General features: G+C 46.8%; 1 protein-coding gene across 1 annotated transcript; it reads right to left on the bottom strand.

The window, feature by feature from the left end:
- Window positions 1–5,610: 5,610 nt before the first annotated feature.
- LOC144137731 (solute carrier family 22 member 13-like) lies at window positions 5,611–7,194 on the bottom strand. Its single transcript, XM_077669675.1, has one exon. It carries the CDS (start codon window positions 7,192–7,194, stop codon window positions 5,611–5,613), a length of 1,584 nt encoding a protein of 527 aa, XP_077525801.1.
- Between the last annotated feature and the right edge of the window lie 12,696 nt (window positions 7,195–19,890).

The raw sequence follows: 19,890 nt of genomic DNA, 5'->3' as shown, positions 1-19,890 counted from the left end.
GGCACCTATGCCGACACCACTCGCATTCGTGTGAAGTTCAGTTGGGGTGGAAGCGTCAAAGTGGGAAGGTACGGGTCCGGAGGTTAGGAGAAATTTCAATTGGCAAAAAGCGGAGTCACATTCGGGCGTCCAGTTAAAAGGCACATCTTCCTGTAGCAAAAGAGTCAGTGGGGTGGGCATGTTGGCGAAACCAGGACTGAAACGACGAAAATAAAAACATAGTCCCAGAAAGCTGCGCAGTTGTTTGAGAGACTTTGGAGGCTTGTAGGAGGTAACGGCTTCAATCTTTTTGGGGTCAGGTCGAATACCATTGCTGTCCACCAGCAGACCAAGTACAAGGGTTTCTCTCTCTCCGAAGTGGCACTTTTTAGAGTTGAGCACCAATCCCGCCTTCTCCATACAGTCACGTACCATAGCCAGGCGCTCGTTATGCTCCTTCAACGTCCGACCAAAAATCACGACGTCATACAAGTAGCACACGCAAACGTTCCACTTTAAACCGCGCAAAAGGGTGTCCATAAATCGTGTGAAAGTAGCAGGCGCATTACAAAGCCCGAAAGGCATTACGATGAATTCGTAAAAGCCATCTGTAGTTACTAAGGCGGTCTTTTCCTTGTCGGCTGGGTGAACAGGAAATTGCCAATAACCCGGCCGCAAATCGATTCACGAAAAGTAGGAAGCGGAGTGCAAGCAGTCGATGGCGTCTTCAATGCGTAGAAGTAGATATACATCTTTCTTGGTGAAAACATTCAGTCGGTGATAATCAACACAAAAACTGAACGAACCATCTTTTTTTCTCACCAGAATTACCGGAGCTGCCCATGGACTGCATTATTCACGTATGACACCCTTTGCCAACATGTCTTGAACTTGCTCATTGATCAGCTTGTGTTCTGATGGAGACACTCGGTACGGCTCCTGTCGACTCGGTTGGGCGCTCCCAGTGCTGATGGAGTGAGCAGTGCGAGAGGGTGGAATTGGGGACACACCTTCTTTACTTGAGAAGTCGAACACTGATGCGTACTTCGCAATGACATTAAGCACGGCAGATCGTTCACACCAGGGCAGGTGCTCGTTGATCAGGTGCAAATACTGCAAGTCACTGGGGGAAGGGCGCGCCGACTGATCAACGTGTTCGCTTAAAACAGCTGATGAACTCACCACGTATTCATCAAAGTGGGCGAGTTTCAAGCCACACGGTATAACTGCCGGCTGAGGTGAGTAATTTATCGCCCGCAGAGCCGAGCACCCTTGTTTGAGAGAAACAATGCAGCGAGGCACAACGATGTTTTTCTTAGCGCTGGACACAGCGACGGCCTCAATAATAGCGTCGAATTTGTTAGGAGCAGCGCCTACTGGGAGAAACACTGCGCAGAGTCCCGGAATAGCAGTGTCTTCTCATACGGCCAACGGACCGGGCCTTGCTATGCCCAATATACGTCATGAGTGGACCTCGGGAGCCCAGTAAACACAATTTTAAATCCGTGGCCACCGAAAGCGACATTAGCAGACCAGAGACCGTGCGGACGCAAACATTCGCCGCCAACACCACGAAAAGTTACCGGACGGTCCCAGTCAAACATCACTTTGCGTTCAAGTTGATTTTTAAAACCTAGACTAATAACAGAAACCGGCTTTTGCGCCAGTGTTCACTAACGCCAATGTAGGAACGCCGTCAATAACCACTCCAGCTTTGTTCTTTAGCATCACTACAGATTTAGGGATATTGTATAAGCGCTGAATGGCGGCCTCATCCCCCTCGACCGTGCCAACTAGTCTTCCGGAGGCGGGGAACGGCGTCATGGCGACGAGGAGCGATGGCGGACTGGCGGTGTAACACTTCGGTCGGACGCTGGAGACCCAGTGCGCGAAGTTTCAGGCGTGTAAAGAAGATTTCTCGCAGACCGGCCGAGGACAAGCGGAAATCATTGTAGTAAGAGATGGCGTTAGGGCGAGGAGACGGTGTTGGAGGGTGATATCGCGGAGCTGGTAGGTGGCCGAGACGGGAGCATGTGCTACGAACGCGCCTTATGCCCTTCACTCATTCAAACTACGTCAAGACGCAACTGATACAACGAAGGCACGCGAAGCTGAACGTCAATGGAATCGACGAACTGAAAACTAATGGGAACTTCAGTGGACCCCATGGCTGCTTCGCATACTGCTGAGGGTTCTCCTACGGGAAGATGATGCAATTTTTTTGTTTTATTTTTATTTCTATAGTACCACTATAGAAGGCATTGTATCCAACAGGTATTTGAAAATGCTGCTGACGCCGCAGAACGTGGAGGCCAGCTTTTTGTCAGAACGGCATTAAAATCATTTAAAGCACTTCCGCTATCATGGAGATGGAAGTCGAGTGAAGCTGTATTTGGGGTTCACGATATTCAGTTATGAATGTAGACACAACATAGTGTCCTATTAAAGACACGTACACTAATTCTCCTAGGATTAGTTCTAAATTAGTTCTTATTTATTTGTTTTGGGATAGTTTTGATAAAACAAGGGTTGGATTCTTTTCTGTAACGATACGTCCTCCGTAGATGGTCATGTATTCACGGCGGACGGGAACTTTGCAACGCGTACAACATCACTGTAAGCTAACTTATTACGACAAGTAAATGAAGCTCGTCGTAAAGATGGAGTTCTTAACAGCCAATTTCAGTATATTTTTTCGCAAGATACATACATTGGATTGAAAGCTACAGAGCATTTTAGAGCTAGCTCTGAAGATTTCGCATGTGATTCTTTGTGCACGTAATCCGACAGACGCACGCAATTTTAGTCAGAACACCGCTTCGCTGTAAGAAAAAAAAAACACTCAACGTGGAAGCTGTCGGGAAGTGCGGAGCCCGCCATCAAAGGCTGTGGTGCCTGTTTTGACTAGTTTTAGCAGCAACATGGCGTTGATACCGAAAGTAATCAAGTTTGGGCGCCTGAGACCCTGCAAAAACGCCTGTATAGAGACACTGGATTGAGTTTTCATTATATTGGGGTAATTGATGAGTTAATTCCTGATTCTATTTTTATTTTACATTATTGTGTACTTATTTGCGGCCTAGCAACGACAGCATCCGTGGAAAGTACGCAGAGCAAAGATCACCCCCAACACTTTGCGTACGCGTAACGTGTGTGTCACTGGTTCAATGGGATTTACATCGGCATCGTAACGCGAGGGCCCCAGGCTTGATCACGACTAGGAGAAGGGGTTTTCTTTTTCGAAACCCCATTTTGGATGCGTGACGGCGGACGAGCTTCAGTGACAAGCCCGGCCCCTAAAGTGATACGCACATAAAACTAAATACGCGAACAAAGCAAATTTTCAGGCTTCAGCTGTCGCCGTCTTTGTTAACAACTTTAATTTGCTAGAAGAAAGCAAACTTCTATGTTATTTTCAGGTGATGGCTTAGTCCCTAAAATCGAAAACATTGTTTCAGCCTGCTTTTCCACACGAAATTATTGTGCTTGAGTGCACGTGCTTGCTTCACTCCGTCGTCCCTCTAGCTAATGCTTTCCAAGCAGTGACGCCCACTGCAGGGTAGTTGAAGCACTGGTCTTGCGTACCGAGTCACATTACCGCAAAACGCTGTTCCCGCAGGGTTGAGTAGACAGTGGGAGATGTCAGAAACAACTTCAGGGTTTATCGCAAACATTTGCTGCTCACCTTATCCCACTTATAGCCTGCACCCGGGTCAAATAAACGCTTTGCATAGTCAAGTGGACACGCCAACGCGAGCATCGGCCGCATCATATGCATTGCCATAGAGGTGAAATGTCGAACGAAGCAAACATTCGGGACCTCTTTTAGTCCTAAAGGTTTGTATGGGAAACCATGCTACGGTGAACCTATCAGTTCATTGATTGAAAGCCTTACGGCGCCGACGCTTCACAGGCGATCAGGCGGGCCGCAGATTTTTGACCATCTGGGGATATTAAAACGTGTTCCGAAATCTGGAACACACGGGCGTTTTGCTTTCAAAGCCTCTATCAAAAAGCGGCCGCATCGGCCGGCAATCGAACCCGCGTACCCGGGATCAACAGCACAACACCATAGCCACTGAGCCACCGCGGCGGGTGAACCTATCAATTCAGACAATATATTGAATTCACTGGGCATCGCCGCTAGACTCTTACTGACCAAATTGCACGTAAGCCACTTTCACTGAAGCGTTTCAGGAACTAAATGGGGCGTTGTCTGCAAGGGCGCGGGTAAAAATGAAGACGATACAACACGTGTAAGTGATACCATCGAGTAGACTCGCAATAAAGAATATAGAGAAGCTATAGGATGGCTCTACGTAATACCAGGTAATTGTTGAAATTAATAATGCAAGTGCAGCATTACCCCACCCTATCGGCCATCATGAAAAAAAAAACACGATCAAGAAAAGCTTGATTAAAACACTAACTGTAGAAAAACAAGCGCCGAGATAAAAAAAAACAATATATAGCATACATCAAATGCTTTTCAATTAACGGTTGCGAGGACATTGCTGTGATAAAGGGAACTTAAAACTGGAACGCGTATTATTAGTGCGGTTGAAACAGGAGACTGCTCTCGAAGATAGAAGGCTTCTTAATGAGAATAACGAACAACAAAAAAGAAACGATTAGAGGTGTATTGTAGATAGCACTGCACATGGCAGTAAGGATTACACATACTTAAATTGAAGGCAGCTGCAGGATAAACCAACGCAATAAAAAATACCCTTAGTAACTATCTATTTGTACACTTCGTTTGGATTAGAAGAACTTGGTGGGCGAGTTCGTGCATCCTCAAGGTACGGTAAAAAAACTGCGCGATTTTGAACGGCCAAAAAGGGGCCGTTCAAAATTGCGCAGTTTTTTACCGTACCTTTAGGATTCGTTCTATTTTCTTTTGAGACTAATCCTCCCCAAGGCATAAATGTGTTATAAGCCTCCCCTATCCGTTTCACCCTCCCCACTCCACAACATATTGTCCTCTTAAGCTAGTATGTCCTGCTCGATCCCCTCAATAATGCTTTGGCCGGGGGAATACGTGTAAAAATGAAATAAGTTAGGTTTTCCGGGGGCATATACGCCATAGGTGCATTGTACGCATATCTATAAATACTGCTCTCTCTACATAAGCGGTGCAAGTGTGGACAAAAAAATTGCATTGGTGACTTTGCAATTACACAGTACATTGCCAGCTTAAATGATTTTTCAATAAAGCATTGTTTGTCTCGTAAGATTACGCGTGCATGCAAAAAAATTAGCCAGAACTATGTCTCATTTTTTACGAGTGAAGGTATAATTTCGAAAAATGAGCAAATTACCATGTTTCTTTGATAACATATAAGATAGGTCGGCCCATGGACACAAGCCCTGAAGCCGCAAAACGAAACTAAAGACGCTTGATTAAGTAAAATGGATGTATTTAAGACAAAAGGTCAAACACAAGTAAAATACATTCTATCTCGTTGCCGTAGGTAAGCCAGGATTCTCAGTCTTAGGAAAGCAGGAAATAATTTCCGGAACTAGAGTTCAACATGGGAGTATTAAACACACTGTGTCCTTCAACAACAAAAAGCAAAGTTTACAGAACTGACGTATTCTTGTGGGCACAACAGTGTGAGGCACCTGAGCTCAATTGCTGCGTTGCTTGCGAGGATACGAAGACCTGCGAAGACGGCTCTTCGACTTACGGGATGATGCCTTACTGCTTGCAGGGCTTTCTGTACCTTGAACGCGCCTTTCGGTCAGCGGCTGGTCGAGGCTCTTCCTCATGTGGCCTATGGACTTCTGAAGGAGGGCCGATGTACCAGACGCCTTTATCTTGGCGCATTCAACCGTCACCGCTGGAGGCAACCGGCGAAATGCCAGCACCGATGCCAACATGAGGGATCCGGCAATAGCGAAAGCCACGTCCTCACGGCCAGCCTGGTGGAGCACGAACGTCACAAATGCACACACTGTTCCCATCCGCCCACTGACAACTGTCCAGCAGAGTGCTGTGCCACGCAAGGCCGTTGGGAACAACTCGAGTGTGTAGGCGATGCTCACCACCATCCCGATGCTGACTAGTGGTCTGATCACCACTATCAAGGCGTCGCGAAGGACTTGGGGGTTGAACGCGGTGGCCAGACTGAGAGCGCACTGTGCGGCACCTAATGCCACAAAGCACCGTGTGAGGATCTTCAGCAGAGGAAACTTGGTGACAACGACAAGCATCCATGCGAATCCTAGGGGCGTTACGATGGAGGAGATGATTTGCAGAACGCTTTCGTGGCGTGACGCTGAAGAGAAGATTGTTACGTAGAGCGAGAAGGATATAGAAAAGTAGGAGCCGAACATGATGAGTGCTCGCTGTCGAATGGAGCATCCCTCTAACATGTCCTCTCCTTCACCGCCTACCCGCTCCTTGTTCTTGTCCACCTGAGCGGAGAGTTTGTCCAATAGAGACGCCGTGAAAGGTAAGGGGAAGTTGTTCTTCTTAGCGGCCTCCAGCATGACGCATTCTGCCGCTTTAAGCCTTCCACTTGCGATTAGCCAACGTGGTGACTCCGGCATGAGGAACACAGCGGGGAGTAACAGAACTGTTGGGGCGACAAAAATGGCTTGCTTGAGTGTCCAGTTCATCTCTACGTATCCCATAATACTAATCCACACGTCGGCTAGCACGAAACCCCCCGCGAAGCACAAGATTACATGAAATGGCCTGTTTTGGTGGGTCATCACTTCAAAGTTTATGATAGTGCAGAGGGCCAGGGAGCACATGGCCGATCCGGAAACGAAAAACCGGACGATCATGAAGAAGACATAGGTGGTTGCGAAACAGCCTATGAGAGTGGCGACCAACAGTACGAGGATGACTACCATGATTACCGGAGCCCTGCCTATGCAATCAGCCACAGGACCAGTTGCAACAAGTAGTACGATAGACCCTAGGTGCTGGATGGCCAAGACAAAGACCAAGAGCCCACGCCTGTGGCACACAAGGTTCCAAGCACTCACGATAGTTTGTACTGCCCGCTGATCATCGTAGTTCCACTCATTGCAGGTCACCACTTGGGTGTCGTTCGGGTCGTCGGGGTGTTTGTAGACGTGGCAGCGGCTGAATCGTCCATCTTCCTGTACGGGGATGGCTCTGTGTTTCCAGGACGCCACGGAGACGTTCAGGTCCGGAGGCTGCCTGCACCAGTGGTCCACATCCCTCGCAATGAGTGACATAATGGCAGTCTCGGAGTTCCCAACGACGATGGTAATAATGCTTAGCAGAAGCAAGCGCCTCTGGAAGAACCCGTGGCCGAACGCGTCGTGACAGTCAAAAGCCTCACTCGTCAGGAAATCCGAAGAGGACGCAGACTTTAGCGAAAACAAATTCATCGTTCGGGTTTAAACGGACGATACTCTAGGTGGCTCGAATTGCCCTGAGAAACTAAGAGCGTGCGCCGAGGTGGGTCTTCTTCTTTGAAAGACGTAATGATGATATCTTGAAGAAATCAATGAGTCAGACATCAATTCAGGCGCCCGCGTTTCTACACCCCTAAAAGGTGTGTGCCAGGTACAGATGCGTCATTTCACATATTATAAGAACACCTTATCATATTTCTGACTAAACGCCATTATGGCACCCTACGTGGCAAGGATTTCATTTTCTCGTTTTCTTTTCGTTTTTTGACATTTATTGCTGTTTTGTTCTTCTGTACTTTTCCTCGGTTAATAATCACTATTTACACCATAATTACGGTTAACTGTGATGACATAGCTAGTTAAGAAATCAAACCAAACCAAAGAACACTTCATACAACCTTGTTCTACGCGATGCTGCGAGCACGTTACGTTGAAAGGTTTCACAAGATCGGTTAGAGAACGTCCGTGACCGGTCAAGCGGGCTTTTGTTTTCAGCGTGGTCTTTTTATCGTCTTCGTTGACTGAGGATGGCAAATAAGTTACAGATTTTCTGTTGTACTATTCATTTTCACGGTGTTTTGTGTCTTTAAATTTTCTGGCACAAATAATGTTCGTTTACCTATTATAATGGTCAAAAGTGTGAACTTTGAGAATTATTCATTTTGTAGCGTGAGCTACACTGGGCGAGGTTGAGCAGTTTCGCGTGGCTCCTGGAGAGCCTTGCTGCACAAGCGTGGCACGTGCTGGCACCGGTCCACTTGATAATCATGCGACTGGTGACCGGGTGTGGAACCTATGGCTCGTGCGTTCGCATCAACACCGGCTTGCGCCTGTGGAACCACATCCCACAGGCCAGCGTCGTCGCCGACCTCCGTTGCCTACGTGGTGGCCCGGTCCAATTGATGATCATGCGAGGGGGTGGCCGTGGGGTGTAACCGATGGCTCGTGCGTTGCAGCAATATAGCGGGGCGTTTGCCAGTGGGGTATAGCCATGGAGAAGGAGAGCGAAACGGCGCACAGCTGGCGCGCCTGAGGCGCCGCCGCCGCCGCGACTGCACTGGACTGGACTGGACTGAATTGGATTGGATTAGATTGGATTGGAATTCGTTCATGATAATCAGTTAAGTGTACACAACCAGGAAACCTAAGAATAACCAGCTCAACCTTAGCTCACGCTACGTATATCCTGGCATAGCCGAGCTAAGCCACAGCTACTTTTTGCTGCAGATACAAGGCGTTGCAGGGTTGGTGCTCTTTGCTTCTAGGTGAACACTTCTTACGCATTAGTAAACTCATGTTCTTCATCAAACTGGAGTGATCTTCTAGGCAGTTAACCCTTGCGAAGTATTGCTGAATTAAGAAAATTCTTACCTTTTCTCAAACTAACATTCATCGTTTTTGATAACGGCTCATGTACGCTACGTAGACGAGGATTTTATGCAAAGAAACTCTAAAAGTTCGCGTTTGAAAGTTTTGAACCACATATGAATGTTACCGTTTACCAACGTAGTTCTCAGCGCCGCGAGTCACATGACAATGCGGCCCCGTATACACAACTTACAGCGGGCGAAAATTAGACAAAAAATTAGTGGGCACGGCGAAAGCGCTCGGCGCACATCGCTGACCATGCGTCTTGTTCTTCTTGTACAGGCTTTGCTCCTGCCATGCGCCAACTCCATTGTTGCGCCTTCAGTCACGCCTTTGGTGCCAACGACAAGCGACAACAACGGTGATGCAGCGTACGTCATTTCCGCAGCGGATGATGCGGTGCTTTCAAGTCACGGTTTCCTGACGTCAGCGGCTTCAACCCCTATAAAGCCAGCACCGCACGATGGACTTACCAGTGGGCACGGCGAAAGCGCTCGGCGCACATCGCTGACCATGCGTCTTGTTCTTCTTGTACAGGCTTTGCTCCTGCCATGCGCCAACTCCATTGTTGCGCCTTCAGTCACGCCTTTGGTGCCAACGACAAGCGACAACAACGGTGATGCAGCGTACGTCATTTCCGCAGCGGATGATGCGGTGCTTTCAAGTCACGGTTTCCTGACGTCAGCGGCTTCAACCCCTATAAAGCCAGCACCGCACGATGGACTTACCAGTGGGCACGGCGAAAGCGCTCGGCGCACATCGCTGACCATGCGTCTTGTTCTTCTTGTACAGGTCAGTTACAATACTACAATACGTAGTGACGACAGATTTCTGGTTGTATTGCCGTGCCCACATGTGTGTTGAAGTATTGCATACGAGTGTTTGAATGCTTGTAAGCTTCTCATTTGTGGTGACGTTGAAGAGAACCCGGGTCCTACCGTTGAAGAAATGTTCCAGGAATTAATAAAGGGTCAACAGGCAATTAGAGACGACATTAATTGTTTGAAAGAACGGCTCGAGTCCACGGAGAAAGCGGTACACTGTTTCGAAAAACGTTTAAATAACTTGGAAGGCAGTATGATTGAACTAAGAGCAAACAGCCACGAGAACGAGGAGCTAAACATCGCGTTAACGTCAGTGCAGAAAATGCTCAAAATTCACCAAGACAAGGTTACTGACTTGGAAAACCGTAGCCGCCGTTCAAATTTGGTAGTTTTTGGAATCCCTGAGGGTCCGAATGAAACAGAAAAGACGCTAAGGGAAAAAGTGGTCCGGGATGTCTTTCAAGCTAAGTTGAAAATAAACTGCACATCAGTGGCGCGAATTCACAGACTAGGAAAAGCAACCACAGGAAGGCCAGTTATAACCTTTTTCCAGGATTATTGTGAAAAAGAAGCCGTCTTGAAAAATGCACAAAAATTGAAGGGAACCGGAATATCGTTGCAAAATGACTACTGCGCAGAAACACTGCGCAAGCGTCGGCTGCTCTGGAGCAGTGCGAAAGAAGATAAAGACAATGGCAAAAAAGTCAAGCTCATTCACGATAAGATTAGCATTGACGACGACTTGTACTTCTGGGATGATGCACAAAATACGCGAAAACTGATTCCAAAAAGAAAAGTGAACGCCGAAATACAACCAGAACATGCGGAATAGCAATCACGGTCTCGCCAGTTTCGTCTGCTCTGTTTGAACGCCCAAAGTGTGGTCAATAAAATAGAGAAACTGCAAGACCTTTTACTAGTATATGATCCACATGTATGTGTTATATCTGAAACTTGGTTGCACGAAGGGATTCAGGATGATGAAATTGTTTCACCCAACCACCAGCTGTTTAGAAGAGATAGGTGCACGCGAGGCGGTGGCGTCGCGGTTATTGTAAAAAATGGTGTTGATGTGAGGGAGCTAGATCAGATTGATAACCACGAAAGTTTGTTTTTGAATGTCTCTGTTTGGGGTGTGTCTTTCATATTATGTTCAGTGTATCGGACACCAAATGCCGATGACCAATTTATGCAGCACTTATACGATCACCTTTTGAAGTTCAGGGGAAAAAATTTAATAATTACTGGTGATTTTAATCTACCACAAATCGATTGGACAAATTGGAGTTATGGGCACAGTGTTTCTTGTGACCTACTTGTTGATATTATGCTAACTTTCAGTCTACAGCAGGTTGTCCGTGTATGTACTAGAGGAGAAAACATTCTTGACCTCCTATTGCTCAGTGAAATGTTCAGTGAAGGGATGGTTGAAATTGAACCTGGCATCTCAGATCACAAATTGATTTCCTTTACGTCAACAATGGAAGTGAATGCCAGACGACCTCGACAAAAATCTCAGATTAGGGATTATGCAAACGCAGATGATGAATCAATTATTGATCACTTGGACCTACACCTCAATATTGTCCATGATGACGTTGAGCTATCATGGCGAAAGTTCAGGGACACTGTTACTTATTGTATCGAAAGGTTTATTCCATTGAAGGGGGTCAAGAAACCTCGATCCAACCCATGGATAAATAGAGATATCATCCAAACTAAGCGAAAACTCAAAAGAATGAAAAAGAAACATAAAGGAGAGAGTTCGTGTCTCAAAGAATTAAAAATTGAATTATTAGAAAAACTGAAAGCCGCCCGAGAAAAATATTTCAGTCATAGCCTTGCTGATTTCATTAAGAACGCTCCTGAGAAGTTCTGGCGGTATTTAGGTAAATCAAAAAAGGTTATACATAAAATAAAAGTTAACGGTGAAATTGTAGAAGACGCCACTAGTATGGCTGAGCAGTTTAATGATTACTTTTGCAGTGTGTTCTCTGACATGGACGAATTTGAACGATGTAATTCAACTAGGTCTTTTGTACATGATATTACAATTTCTCGAGAAGGTGTTTTGGATATGCTCCTGAATATTGACGTTAGGAAGTCAGCAGGCCCTGATCAGATTCCGAACGCTTTTTTGAGAAGGTATGCGGAACAGATATGTGAATTTCTAACTGAGTTCTTCAAATTATCCTTACAATTAGCAGAGATACCGTCCGACTGGCGTAAGGCAAGAGTTGCTCCCATTCATAAAAAGGGCGATCATTTCACTGTGTCAAATTATCGTCCAGTTTCTATTACAAGCACTTGCAGTAAATTATTAGAACATATTGTAGCAGGCTTCATTCGTCAGTACTTGTCAGATCACAACATCTTGTCTCCAATACAGCACGGGTTTAGAAAGGGCCTGTCTACTTCAACTCAGCTAGTGTCAGTTGTTCATGAAATTTCGGAAGTGCTCGATTCATCTGGTCAAGTCGATATGCTGTTTTTTGATTTTAGTAAAGCGTTCGATAAGGTTCCCCACGGAAAGTTAATTCATAAGCTCGAGTGCATTGGACTCCCTTCAAATATCATATCATGGATTAAGGCTTACCTCCGACAAAGACAACAGTTTGTAGAAATTAACAAATGTTCCTCTAGTGTCCGTCAAGTAACTTCGGGCGTACCGCAAGGGAGCGTACTAGGACCGCTTTTATTTCTGATATATGTAAATGACATAACTAACAAAATCCCTGATAATGTGCATATTAACCTATTTGCAGATGACTGTGTCATTTTTAAACAAATAGCGTCACGAAACGATCACTCATGTTTGCAAAATTCAGTTATCGCAATTTCCGATTGGTGTAAACTTTGGGGTATGGAAATAAACATTCAAAAAACTGTCTTGCTTCGGGTAACACGGAAAAAAGAACCTAGTGTATTTTCTTATGTTCTAAATGACACCGTCATAACTGAAGTTACAAAATACAAATATTTAGGTGTTACATTTAGTAACAAATTATCTTGGTCAGACCATATTTCCCTTACGTGTTCAGCAGCTTTGCGCAAATTGTGGTTTTTGAAGAGAAAACTTAGAAAGGCGCCGGCACAAACCAAACTGTTAGCTTATAACACTTTCGTACGATCGAAAATCGAATACGCGGCGGTTGTTTGGGACCCTCATACTAAAAAGGACACTATGAATTTGGAACGTGTACAAAGAAAGGCTGTGAGATTCATCTTTGGAAAATATAAAAGACAGGATTCCCCAACCTTACTAATGCTTAGAAATAAAATCAGTTCGCTAGAACGCAGGCGCAAAGTTTGTCGTCTCCAGTTTTTGCATAGCATCATAAGTGGGAAAATCGGACTTAAACTACCTCGTTACGTCACTTTTCTTCAAGCCCGAAAAACAAGACACAGACATAACCTCTCTATTACGCCAATATTTTCAAAAACAAATTCTCACATGAATAGTTTTTTTGTGCGCACCATTAACGAATGGAATTCCCTCCCCCTTGAGGTTTTACAATCAAGAAACTTCTTACAAGAACTGGAAAACTACTTGCCTCATGAATTAGAATAATCTAAGCTTAGGCTTGTGACCACTTGTACGCTATAAGAAAATTTACCTGCTGTTGTGTTATATTGGTGCTGTGTTTTTGGGGCAAGGCGTTTTGCCCCACTGCGATTTATTGTGTTGATCTTATGTCGCGGTTGTGCTTAGTCAAGCTTTTGTGACATGTTATAGGTAGCATCCTGTTCATGCGTTCTTGGAATTTTTGCTCTGTACTGCCCTCCCTGCATGGGCCAGCATCTTGGCCTGCAGTATGAATAAATGAATGAATGAAAAAAAAAAAAAGGACAAAAAACTATGCGAACATTTTCAATCGAAACATGACAGAAGAAATTTATCAGCGGAGATTGCATTGCATAGGTTAGCACTAGTAGGCGTAAGAAATACGTATTCGAGAGAGAGAGAGAGAGAGAGAGAGAGAGAGAGAGAGAGAGAGAGAGAGAGAGAGAGAGCTCTTTAATATGGGCTGGAGAGGTCAGCTCTGCTAGCGGCAGTGCTTGCTACGCCAGATGGGGGGATAACAATGCAATGAAGTGAATGTGAGATATGGGGAAAGCCACAATAGAGAGAAAACAAAAGCTAAATAAAAAATGGCACGCAATAAAATTCAAGAAAAAAACTCGAAATAAAGTTAAGTAAAAGAAAAAATAGATGCTTAGATCTCTGTCGGGACACTAACGCCTGATTTTAACTCAAACATCATACTTTCAAAAATTATACGTTTCGCACCTTTCTCAGCTCTTGTTCGACGACAAACGATGCCTTGTTTAATTAGAACTTGATAAACAAATGACAAATTTCTCTCTGTATCCTGTTTTTTTTTTTCTGGCGTTGAAGAGCACGTCTCCAAAAGCCCACAGCATGCCAGGGCACTATTTTTCATCTTACTGCATCGTCACGATTTTTTTAAGTGTCTGTTCCACTTGACTATCACTTTCGAGGGAAAGATTGAAATGTAATCAGAAACAAGTTGTTAATTTACATCACCTTGGTGCAGTGGCTCCAAGGGAAACTTAATAGGTAGGGCTGAATGGCACTTGATGACTCCGTTGAAGCTTTCCAAAAATGTCCTTCTGCCTTGTTGCCCTTATTGAAAATACACGCGTGGTTGCACGACCGGGCTATACTCGCGGGCTCACGCTTGAGCCCTGCCATGGCGTCTGTTGAACGCAGTTGTCGGCTGTCTCATTTTATGCTGATTGGAATAATAATCTCGAAGTTTTCCACCACTGTTGCACATACAGAGTGTCCAAGCTATCATTCACCAAGATTCTGAAAAATGAGCGATGGCGTTACTCGAACAAGATCTAGTGCATAATGTTAGCAGTATTGTGGAGAAGCGGGCAGTAATTTTGTTATTAATGCAATTAATTTAATTACTCTTCAATAACTACCTAACTGTACAAGTACTGTTCTAAACATTAAATTGTTAATGAGGTGCTTGTAGCTACCCACGGGAAGCATATAGACGCGCTTTTTAAGCGACGAAGTAACTGCATACTAGTTTATTCTGACCGAATAAAAAAACCCGCGAAATAGGAAAAATACCACGTTATGGCGCTAACTCCCGGTTCATAAACCAGCGACCTCAAATAAGCCAATTAAAGGCAACTGCTTTGCGTAGCACACGCACGAAGACACAGGACATCACCCTGATAATGGCATTCCATCGAAGGAGCAGCAACAGCAAGTTTCTCGGGCTTCCTGCGGCGGATAAAACAGAACCTCGGTCGCGATTTCTTTATTTTTTTTTCTTCTGGCTTACTCAGATACAGCCTGTTTTAGGGTACTATTTTATGATACCGGCGGGAGCGCCGTCAGGCAGTATATTTTATATTTCGCCTGGTTTCTTTATCCGTCAGAAGACATGGGCACGCGATCAGAAAATGCCCCTTGTGGTGGTACTACAAGTGAGCCATTGACACTTTAGGGATTAGTACAGTGGTTCTAGAGTTAGATAATTAACTACAATTAATTAATGATATCACATTGACAACAAAGTTACTGGCCGCTTATCCACTATGCTTAAACATTTTGCACTAGGGTTGCTTCGAGTAACGGCATTGCTCTATTTGAAATCTTGGTGCGTGAAAGCTGATACACCCTGTGTAAGGTCCACTTATGAGGTCAGTGGCGAGGCCCGCAGGCTGCGCGTGAGAACCCGCCACTCTGTCTGGTGGCTTAACACTGTGGACTCTACGCGGCAGCCGTCGAAAAATTCGTCACGGCACGTATGGGCGCCGGATAGTCCGGCCGACGGGATTCCGTTTGGATGATCCCCCATTCAGGACGCAGTCGGTGTCGACGGATTTGAAAGACCCACTGATGAGGTCAGTGGCCAGGCGCCCGGGCTGCGCGTGAGAACTCGCCACTCTGTCTGGCGGCGTTGCACTGCCAACACTGCAGAGCAGTCGACACCAATTTGTCACGGCACGCACGGGAGACGGATTGTCTAGCCGACGGAATACTGCGGCGATAATCCCCCATTGAGAACGCAGACGGCGCCGCCGGGTTTCGAGAATCGTCGACGTGGCGCGCGGGGGAGGTGGAATTACCAGCGTCGGAGCGCGCGCCGCGCGAGACACCATTGTTAACGCGCTCTGGTCGGCACGGTGCACAGTCGCCGCCTTACGCCCTCACAACTCGGAGTCGCGCTGGCTTGCTCGCCCGCGTGCGGGCCGTTGACCCAAAGATGGCGGCGACTCATTCAAATATTCCGTAGCGCGCTGAGTGACAGCTGTCTACGCGAATTTGGGCACTCCCTTACGCGTGTACGAATGCTACAGGGGCGTTCCCGAGAGAGCGTGAGCTCGAGGTGTTATAAGGCCGAACTTGGCCGTTAAAAATCGTTCTTGTCAGATCGCTGAGCTGGGCAGTTCCCGGCGGGACAAGGAGTCTCGACCGTTAAAGCTAGGTTGGGATTTGTGAGCCCCTTGGCTAGAGGTTAGGATCGCGTCGGAAGTTTAGGGTGCAGTTCCGTACCGGGCAACTAGACGGATCCTGCGGTGAGACAGAGTCTCGGCCGTCGTTTCCCGAGCGGTTTGTGTACGCTCCGAGGATAGGAGAGTTAGACGAAGTTGAGAAGCTCGAGTGATTTGTGCGCACTTGGAGCTAGCGTCTAGCTGAAGTTTGAAGTTTTTCCTTTTATTACTCGTGTACCCAGTTTTCCCTCTGTAAATAGCTGTATATAAACTCTTCGTTTCACTTAATCAACCCCAACTTCTCGAGTTCGTCAATTCGACCGCCGTCTCCAAGAACTTCAACACCATCGCCCTGCCAGCCTCCTGCCAAATCAACCGGAGCCCAGGTGATTGGGTTCCTGATCGACACCGGACTTCGGGGAAACGAACCACAAACATCTTCACTCCCTGTATATTCGCTGGGGGCAAGTTATTACCGTAGCCTTTCGCCTACACCTAATTACATCAAATTTATATTGGGAGTGTTCGCATGGCGACACTTTTTAAGGAAGCCTATACAGAAACAAAACCTACCCACCAGGGCTGAGCGCCCTAATTTGCAATATTTTATAGCGGAGGTTATTGCCATTTAGCCTTTTAACATGCAATGGTAAGCAAAAGCTCCTGCATTAACTTTATTTTACATTTACAGGTTCCTATTGCCTCGGTGATTTTTTCAAAAAATGTGGTTGTTCCCTCTTCCATAGGAACCTGTAACTCACAAAAGTTAAATGTGCCTTCACTGGAGGAGTTCAATGTTTATTCGGCATCGTTATGAACTTGCGCGTCGCTATTTATATTTCGTCGGTATTGCACCGTTAGACGCATCAACGTTAGACGCTGGATTGCACGCTTAGGAGCATTGCGTAAATCCGGCTGAAACCACAGGCGCCCGCATACCGTCGGTGCGAACGAAACCAAACGGGTTGTCAGCGAATTATATCAATTATATGGTGAAAACACGGTCCGCTGCAGCGAAAGGAGCAGCGGACTCTGTCACGAGCGCGACATCCGCAAGTCGGCTATTCCGCAGCTTACGCAGCGCGTCCCCCGTACACGTAGGCACTGGCATCAAAGCGCCAACTGTCGGGGCTCATTAGCGACATGATTCACTACTTGCTTCGCCTCTCCTAGATGGCAGCACTCTGAAACGAAGCCTATAAGGCACGTTTGGCGTCCTATTCACGCGTCTGTTCGTAGCTCATTCGGGAGCGTGTTTCGTACCTCCCGTTGCAGCGAAAGAGTTCGTGGCTCGAATTCCAGCACCGCCGCCTCAATCGAAGTTTTCCTGGTGATATAATTTCCGTGACGGATATGACGTCGGTTAGATCTATGGTGGACCGCGGCATAAAACACTGCCGTGTTAAAATATGCTGAGGCAAGCTCCACCAGACCCGTTTCACCATGCATGCGCGATTGCTGATGTCGTAACTGTAGGGCAGAAAGCTGTGTGCAGCCTAGATACCTGTTTTAACGCTTCTGGCCTATTCGGCGTTATCGAGCATTTGCTCGTGCTGTGATTGTATCTTTGTATTCCCATGTAGGACACGTTGCTTTTTACACTGTTATGATGAAAAAGTAGCGAATGTGTAATAAAGGAAACCAATACTCTTTTTACCAGATTAAAGCAGAAAAATTGTGATAATTCCAGAGTCCTCTGATAAAGCAAGATACTTATTCACACAGTGTTTGGAAGAAGTATGACTTCTCAAATACCGGTCAGTATAAAGAGCTCATAGCGGTACAATCATGATCATCACCACTGCCCCGCTGATTCTCATCAGCGCGTGCACTCCTCTATCACCATTATCCATTGCGCCGGTCTCGAGAGGTCGAGCCACGCGCTCAGCATAAATCGCACACCCGTTGTGACAAGACGTCTGATGCCGTCTCTCACTCTCCTGGAATGTGCTCTACAGCTGGTGACCCCCGTACGTGAGCCGATAGCCATTGCGCGTCACCGAGCAGAAAGTAGAGCCATGCCTGACAACGACCAGGCCGATCCTTTGCCGCCGGTTACAATCGCCGCTTCTTCCGTCATGCCCCTGCTGCCACCATACTCGAACCCGAATACACCAACTGGTTCGTGCAAGTGGAGTGTTGCTTTGAGCTGGTCAATATTACCTCGCAGCCAATGTAAATCGCTGTATCACCGCGTCGCTTCCGGCAAATTTGGTGGATGAAGTCATGAACATTGCAGCAGTTTGCAGCGCCGCTCTAGCGGCAAAACCTTGCTACCAACATAAGCCTACCCTGCCTTAAAGTACTGCCAAAACCAAGCACTAGTGTGTGCGTCAAGTACTCTCTACGAAAGAGCTCGGCGATCGGCGCCCCCAGTCGGCTGTTACGACACACGCAGTACCTCATTCGTTTGTGCACACACCACAAACGCCTCCGTGAGCTGCTCTTTTTTTTCAACTGCTGCAAGATATATAATGTCCAGATTGTATTGGTCACTGCCTCCACATCGAATTTTAATGCGCTCGCCGCCCTGACTGACCAGGTCATGGAGGCTGCGGTACGTCACATCAAGTTCGCTCTATCATCACATCTTTATCGTCTTCCAACCATTCTTGGAGCAAGCCATCCGTCCTGTCCGATGTGGACCCGTTCTGGGACCCGCTCTGCGTCCAGCTCGTCGCGGCCAGAACGGGCAGGAACAACACGGCATTGTGCGGATATCGACGTCAGCGTTCGCTATCTCGCCATCGATCGCCTTCGACCCGACATCCCCGCCGCAGTTCTCCCGGGGTTGGCGCGTGCTACTATCACCACAGCTTTGGCAACCGGGAACGACACTGTTGGCTTGGTCCTGTCAGGGAAAATGCGTGGCCGACCGCTAACGGTGACCAGTGGTGCAGGCCTCAGTGAGTGTGGTGTTGAGTGTGGTGTTTTCTTAGTAGTGTTGCCTTTTGCACAGCAGTTCCTAGTCGAAACGGTATCCCAGGTCAGCACCCTGCCTGCTACACGGCCGGAACGCTCTTTCACCCCGATCATGTTCCTCCAGGCTGTCAACGGTACTAGAATTCCCGTGTACAAGCAGGGTTGGCTCACGCTGAACCTGGGGCTCCGCGGAGCCCTTCGATGTATTTTTTCTTATGTCTAGCGCTACTTGCACGACCATCGGTGCCGATTTTCTCACGTATCATAGCCCCTCGTCGACGTCAAAGCGCAACTTCTCCTCAGTGCCACCACATTCCTTTCTGTCCATGGCATTGATGCACCCGTGACTAAAGCTGTGGCACTTTTCCATGGCCATTGTCACCGAAGGGCCGTTCGCGCCATTGCTGCGTGAATTTCCGGATTTGACCGGCTGCCGATGGTCTCAAATAAGCCTGTCAAGGATAACGTTCGCCACCACATATCGACGAAAGACCACCCCCTCTTTTTCTAAACTTCCTAACTGAACTGAACTTCCACTTATTGAAAATTTTCTACTGCTCTTTTTTAGATCAAGCACTTGTGACCACGCTCACAAGCTGGGTTTTGTCTATGAAATAGCAAGAGCCCTCTAAAATAATACACAAACTTTTCACACATTGTATAGGCGTACCCTTTGAAGAAGAATGCATCCGGGGGTTGATACCAGTTTTAAAAATGAAGAGCTGCAGCACCTTCGTTGCGGAACTCTACAGAAATAATGCGCAAAAGGACGGTGCAGGAAGCTGTCTACTTTTAATCGCGGGAAGGAAGGAAAACCGCTACGAGTAGCCGACAAGCTATTGGCGGCGCAGCAGTGGGTACAGCTTTGCGATTATTGAAATCGCAACAAAATCCCGGCATACAACTGGACTACGAA

The sequence above is a fragment of the Haemaphysalis longicornis genome, unplaced genomic scaffold, assembly GCF_048455015.1.
Source record: "Haemaphysalis longicornis isolate Haplotype H1 unplaced genomic scaffold, Haemaphysalis longicornis Haplotype H1 scaffold_49, whole genome shotgun sequence".
Lineage (NCBI taxonomy): Eukaryota > Metazoa > Arthropoda > Arachnida > Ixodida > Ixodidae > Haemaphysalis > Haemaphysalis longicornis.
This window is presented reverse-complemented; position numbering and strand designations above follow the sequence as displayed.